This window comes from Wasmannia auropunctata, unplaced genomic scaffold, assembly GCF_000956235.1.
Source record: "Wasmannia auropunctata unplaced genomic scaffold, wasmannia.A_1.0 LD336085.1, whole genome shotgun sequence".
NCBI classification, from domain to species: Eukaryota; Metazoa; Arthropoda; class Insecta; order Hymenoptera; family Formicidae; genus Wasmannia; species Wasmannia auropunctata.
In genome coordinates, this window is record NW_012026805.1 from 64,225 (window position 1) to 71,824 (window position 7,600).

At 29.1% G+C, this 7,600-nt stretch overlaps 2 protein-coding genes across 2 annotated transcripts; both read left to right on the plus strand.

The window, feature by feature from the left end:
- The first annotated feature begins 953 nt into the window (after window positions 1-953).
- On the plus strand, window positions 954-1,840 carry LOC105448524. The gene is made up of 3 exons (XM_011687171.1): window positions 954-1,081; window positions 1,194-1,329; window positions 1,787-1,840. The coding sequence occupies exons 1-3, from the start codon at window positions 954-956 to the stop codon at window positions 1,838-1,840; spliced, it is 318 nt and encodes a 105-aa protein (XP_011685473.1).
- Window positions 1,841-5,124: 3,284 nt separating this feature from the next.
- Window positions 5,125-6,502, plus strand: LOC105448399. The gene is made up of 4 exons (XM_011686919.1): window positions 5,125-5,209; window positions 5,295-5,437; window positions 5,821-5,956; window positions 6,417-6,502. Exons 2-4 carry the CDS (start codon window positions 5,310-5,312, stop codon window positions 6,468-6,470), a joined length of 318 nt encoding a protein of 105 aa, XP_011685221.1. The 5' UTR covers window positions 5,125-5,209; window positions 5,295-5,309; the 3' UTR covers window positions 6,471-6,502.
- The last annotated feature ends 1,098 nt before the right edge of the window (window positions 6,503-7,600 follow it).

The window sequence follows — 7,600 nt, forward strand, 5'->3', positions numbered from 1 at the left end:
CGTAATACGATCACGAAATTAAAATTAAAATTAGAATATCCCCCGATTGTTACAGTAATGGTGTATACAACAGTCTTTCTTTTTATATTAATATTTTTATCGCCAAAAATTCTTGATATCGTGATGCCATTGAACGAATCTCGGAAATCACGGCAGTTTCTGAACAAGATGGAATTTTTTATTGATCGAGAGAAATATGCTGAACTGTTAACATTGTATTTACTCCTAATAGCCTTCAGCTGTGCTACCGCAATAACAACCATAGACGCATGCTTGCAAATATGTTTACAACACACATGTGCAATGTTTCAAATCACTGGGTAATGAATTCTTAAATGCTAATAAAGAAATTATAAACATATTATTTTGATTCAATACCATAGCTGGATTTTTCTTATAGTTATCGAATCGAATGTATTGTAAATAGAAGCCAAACGAAATTGTCAGTTTCTTCGGCAACATTCAATAGTCGTAAAAGCATTATGGAGGCTGTCGATAGTCATCGAATCGCTATAAAGTTGGTATTGCAATTATAATAATCTTTCCAAGATAACTCTCAAGAATGTCAAAAATTGTGTTTTTTACGATACAAAACTATAATATTACATTTTATATTCTAAAACAGTTCTAGTAATCTAATAATTTATTTTTACATTTTTTGTTATCTGCATACACTTATATAATATAATTTACACGTTGTAGATATTTTTTAACGAGTTAATAACCTTTTTCTAAGATTTCAAATTTATATTATGTGATTCAAGGTTCATCGATACAATCAAATCCGGTTTCCCACTTTCTAAATTATTTGTAATTCCAATAGGCGTGGGTTCGTTAAGCATCAATTTATATCGTGTGAGTTTATAAGACTTCTAATTATATTATTAACGATATAATTGTATTATATAACGATTTTTTAAAAATTGTAAGTTCCATAGCTTTGCGTGTACATTATGGCAAAAAATATTGGTGATGCGAGCATATTGTTCTTGTACATTGTCATTCATTATGGCTTTATGTTCTTTGGTAACTACATTGGTCAAGAACTAATAAATTACAGCAACGATATATTTAAGAAAATGTGAGTGTAGAAGAGATACACGAGCTTTCAGTTAAACCTAATATAATATCTAAAATTTATATGTATAATAGCACATAGTAAATTAATTAATATAAATTAATATATGGCACAGATGTAACACTCGGTGGTATGCGGCTCCATTGAACATACAAAAATGCCTCATGATAATAACATACCGAAGTATAAAGACTTCGGCACTAACGATGTGCTTTGATCTATTCTCGCCATCTTTGGAAGGTTTCGCTACGGTAAAGCGAACAATTTACATAGGAAAATATTAAAAATTTTACATTTTTGGATACGACTGCTATATACGAATATAGCATATATCAAATAAGTACGAAGAAAACGCCCACTGTCGACCGAGACTAGATATTAGTACCCAATTCTATTTTTACTTTTTAAATTTCAACTTACAATGAACTGCGCGCCGACTACTGTCGAATTTTGAAACGTAATCATACACTAAAGCTGAAATAATATCACAAGTTAAATTGTCAATTTGATAATGATGCTACAAGCATCCTAAACACTGAAACTAAAAAGCTTATTGCAAAAAAATATTACCTCAGTCAGGATTCGAATCTGGAACCTCCCGATCTGGATTGGACATCTTACCAATTGCAAGTCGAATTAACCGACAGTGACGCTTCTTCCGTACTTGTTTGTGATGTGAAATTCATGTTTGTATATATTCTGTTTCAGCTTGTCAGCTCATCGTTATCATACTTTATGGTCATTTATTCTATAAATCGATAATAATTACAGATTGTCACAATCAGCGATGAATATACGTAAAAAAAGTGTGTCATATTAGATAAAAACCTCTTTGGTCCATCAGGGAATCAATTATATATCCATTTCATACTCGAATATCTATACACTGAGTTAAGTGCGAGCTAATTTCTTTAAATAATTAAAATAATTAACACTTAACGTATTGAATAATCCGTATAACTTGATTTATGTTATTCGTTAATACAAAAATCACACTCGCAACACGAGATTTTAAACAAGAGTCAGCTAAAGCTAAAATAAAATACATAGAGTTTAAATACATAAAATGGAATAAAATATGTACATGTTAATATATATGTATTTATAATAATTATTTTAATTAATATATATGTTAATATATATGTATTTATATAGACTGATTATACCGCAATTATACTTTCTTAAAATGCAATTTGCAACGTGCAATATGATATAACGTTTTGCATTTTTAGAACACATAACGCAATTAGCCATCTCGATCGCTTTGATTTGTAAAGTTCCATTATAAATTGTGATTTTAGTCTTGATAAGTATAGATGTTTGGCTTCTTTGACATTATATTTCTACGCGATACAGCTTATTTAAACTGTGAATATAATATAATGTCTCTACTCATCGAGCAGTTTCTAAGCACTATCGATTTATAAATACGAAGAACGCGCAAAATTCGTCGCGCACAAATCTCCTCGAATATGTCAAAGCAGAAATTAGCACTTCTCACATGTTTTACAGCTCTTGGCTAGTACTACTTTGTCTAATAACATATTTCATTCACACTAGGGATTTGTAAATAAATGTTATAAACAATATATATATATATAGTTATCATATACCTATATATATATTACGACCGTAAGTGCATCGATTTATAAGTGTTTCACACATAACGAATAAGAAAGGCCAATGCACGATCATAGCAGGATCTTGGTGCTTTCAATATTTTCTTAATGTGATTTTCATATGTATCCTAGCTTCAACAAAACTACATGCCATTACTTCCGGATTTAACGCAACTCCTGATTAAAATAGAACCGTATTATCACGTTATTAAATTGCTAATCAATTTAATAAGTACTTGATGCTCATTTGCATCTAATAAATCCCCCCTCCTTCGCGACGTTAAATAAATACTAACTCAAAATGATAATTTGCATCTATACGAACCATTCTCACCGAATCTGTAAAGAAATTTATTGCGAAAAAATATCATCTCATGTTCTCAACAGGAATCGAAAAAAATTTATAAAGTTTAATTTTTTATAAATTCCAATTCTACTTGAAACGTGTATTTACGTATTGATATTTAAATTAAGATTTAAAAGTTAAATATAAATTATAAAATCAAAGATTACTTTTTTTAAATACATAAAGTACGTTTCAATTAAAAATTAGCATGTGTAAAAATTGTTATTAATTGCATTCGGTTTCATAAAAATTATAAAAATCGCTTTTAATGTTAACAAATTTAAGATAGTCGAATATAATAATGCTAAATGCGAAAAAATATGATCATAAATAAGATTTGATAATAAATCTATAAGAGATTATGTTAGTATGATTTATGTAGTACAGACATGGAAAAAAGATATAATTGGTTCAGGCAACTAATAATGTTCACTCGAGCGTTATAGATATAGGCATTAGACAAATATGTACGAAAACTCTAATTTGCATGAATACTGTAAGCTATAAATAATCGTAATTTTCTGCACAAGTTCAGTACTTTATTTAAGTATGTACAAATTATAAATTACAATTATATACACCGAACCTTCGAGGTAACTCTTGAAAAAACAATTGGCTTTAACGCATGATACCTGCAGTGAGACGACAAAGTTGTACAGTGAAACAGTTCCTATACATAGAATTAATCATAAAATGTGATACATATGACGATAAGTTATATATAACAGTCTAATATTTATATAAATTTCTTCAGTAAATTGTACATATATAATTCCAGTTATCATTGTTTATCACTAAGGAATACAGCACAGATCTTCTTTTAAATGTATTTTCGACCGCCGGACTTACATTTTTTTCCGCAGTTAAATATTTTGATATGTTTACTAGTGACAAGAAAGTAAGTTTATATAATCACAATTATGTAATCGACTTCTACACCGCGATTAAACCGTACAATAATGAAGTATATCTGATCGTATATTGTTAAAATATATTGCCTCATTAAAAGTGACACGAGTGAAAAAATAAACATTTTTGAGATAATGAAAGGAAACCCTAATTAGTCTGTATTTAAGCAATGTTACTTTTTTACTTGTTTCACTTTTATATCAATAGAACGATGTATCATGAATTATTAGTATCTTATTCTAGATAAAAAGACTTATGGAACAAGTGCGATATGATTGGAATTCTTTAACAGAAGAAGAAGAACTTAAAATTATACGCAATCACACTAATATTGGAAGAATCACTACAATTATCACGTTGAGTGAGTAATACAATTAAGTCACGAAACGTCAATTGTAATACCATCACGAAATTAAAATTCAAATTAGAATATCTAATCGATTTTTACAGTACTGGTATATGCAACGCTTTTTCTCTTTGCATTAATATTTTTGTTCCCAAAATTTCTTGATGTTGTGATGCCATTAAACGAATCACGAAAATCACGACAGTTTCTGAACAAGATGGAATTTTTTATTGATCGGGAAAAGTATGCCAAACTGTTAACATTGTATTTGCTCCTTATTGTCTTCAGCTGCGGTACCGCAGTAGCAACCATAGAATCATGTACGCAAATGTATGTGAAACACATATGTGCAATGTTTCAAATCACTGGGTAATGAATTTTTAAATGCTAATAAAGAAATTATAAAAATATTAATTTAAATACTGGATTCAATAACTGGATTTTTTATAGTTATCGAATCGAAAGTATTGTAAATAGAAGCCAGACGAAATTGTCAGTTTCTTCGAAAAAATTTAATAGTCGTAAAAGCATCATGGAGGCTGTCGACGGTCATCAAAATGCTATCAAGTTGGTATTGCAATTTATAAGATTTTTTCCAAGATAATTCTCAAGAATGTAAAAAATTATGTTTTATGACACAAAACTATAATATTATATATTCTAAAATTGCCCTAATAATTTAATGATTAATTTTTATAATTTTTGTTTACATTTTTATAATATAATGCACAAGTTGTGAATATTTTTTTATGACTTAACAATTTTTATTTAAGAATTTCTTTTTTTAAGACTTCAAATTCATATTATGTGATGATTTAAGGTTCATCGATTTTTTTCAATCCGCTTTCACATTTTCTCAATTTTTATCAATTCCAATAGGCGTGGGTTCGATAAGCATCAATCTATATCGTGTGAGTTTGTAAGGCTTCTAATTGTACTATTAACAATCTAATTATATCATATATAATAATTTTTAAAAAATTGTAAATTCCGTAGCTTTGCGAGTACATTATGGCAGAAAATATTGGTGATGCGAGCATATTGGTCTTATACATTATTATTCATTATGGCTTTATGTTTGTTGGTAACTACATTAATCAAGAAGTAATAGATTATAGCAACGATATATTTAAGAAAATGTAAGTGTAGAGGAACTACACGATGCGATTTCAGTTAAATATATATCTAAAATTTATATAACAGCACATAGCAAATATCAGTGGCGAATCCAGAGAGTTGTTTTGGGAGGGGGGCGGTATGAAGCAATGTTAATATTTAGTTATTATTGTCATTAATATTATTTTTAACATTTTTTTATTATTTAAAAAAAATTGAATGAACATTATTTAGTCTTGAATAATCTCTAAAATTTTTCAATTTAATTTAAACCAACTTTTTCAAATATACGAAATTTGGAAAGCTCCGGAGGGGGGAGATCGCCCCCTCTGTCACCCCCCCCTTCCCCTTGTATCCGCCTCTGTAGCAAATTAATTATTATGAATTAATATATGGCACCACACAGATGCAACACTCGGTGGTACGCGGCTCCACTAAACATACAAAAATGTCTTGTGATAATAACATACCGAAGTCTAAAGACTTCCGCAATAACGATGTGCTTTGGCCTATTCTTGCCGTCTCTGCAAGGCTTCGCTACGGTAAAAACGAATAACTTACGCAGGGAAATGTTAAAAATTTTATAATTTTGAATATGACCGCTGTATAATATGAATATATCAAATAAGTACAAGCAAAATGCCCACTGTCGACCGAGGCTAGATATGTATTAGTACCCAATTCTATTTTTACTTTTTAAATTTCAACTTACAATGAGCTGTGCGCCGACTACTGTCGAATTTTGAAACGTAATCATACACTAAAACTGAAATAATATCACAAGTTAAATTAATTGTCAATTTAATAGTGATGCTACAAGCGTCCTAAACACTGAATCTAAAACGCTTATTGCAAAAAAATATTACCTCAGCCAGGATTTGAATCTGGAACCTCCTGATCTGGATTGGATATCTTACCAATTGCAAGTTGAATTGGCCGACAATGATGCTTCTCCCGTACTTGTTTGATGTAAAATTCATTATTGTATATATTTTGTTCCAGCTTGTCAGTTCGTCGTTATCATACTTTATGGTCATTTATTCTGTAAATCGATAATAATAATCACAAAATGTAGTTGTAATCAGCAATAATTGTGATCGCTAAATATACATAAAGGAAAGTGTTATCATATCAGATAGAAACATCTTTGATCCATCAGGCAACTGTGAATCTATTTCATTATATACATATGTTTATTATATACATATATCCATTTCATACCCGAATATCTATATATTGAGTTAAGTGCAAACTAATTTCTTTAAATAATTAAAATGGACAACTCTTAACGCGTTAAATAATCCATACAACTTGTTTTATCTTATTCGCGAATATTAAAATCATAATCGCAACACGAGATTTTAAATAAATATCAGCTAAAGCTAAACTAAAATATGTATATTTTAAATATATAAAATAAAATACGCACATTTTAATATATATAATATAAACTGATTGTACAGTTAACAGCAATTACGCTTTCTTAAAATGCAATTTGTAACGTGCAAGATTATATGCGTTTTGCATTTCGAGAGCACGTAACGTAATTAGCCCCCTCGATCTATTGTAAGCTACAACTAATGTATTTTTTCACATAAATTCAGTATCTAGGTTATTTAAGTATGTACAAGTAGTAAGTTATAAATTACAATCATATATACCAAACTGAGGTTACTCGTGAAAAAAGATACTTGCAGAGAGAAAGCAAAGGTGTTCGGTGAAACAATTTCTTTACATACAATTAATCACAAAATGTGATACATATGACGATAAGTTATATATAACAGTCTAATTTATATTCCATGATCAGTAAATAGTACATATATAATTCCAGTTATCCATTGTTTATCACTAACAAATACAGCGCAGATCTTCTTTTAAATGTATTTTCGTTCGCCGTACTTATATTTTGTTCTGCAATTAAATATTTTGATATATTTACCAGTGGCAAGAAGGTAAGTTTATGTAATATTAATCGACTCCTATAATTGCGATTGAATCGTACAACAATCGTTCAATGAAGTGTATTCTGAAGTATCCAGAAATAGTTACACCACAGTAGAGAGCGAAAATTTAACGTTTTTTTGCGATTTTTTTTTAAATGGAAGGAAAAGTAAAAAGGTAATTCTTTTTAAGGATGTTGTTAAGCATGTTTTGAAGTTTTAAAAAAAATTTTGTTTATTAAA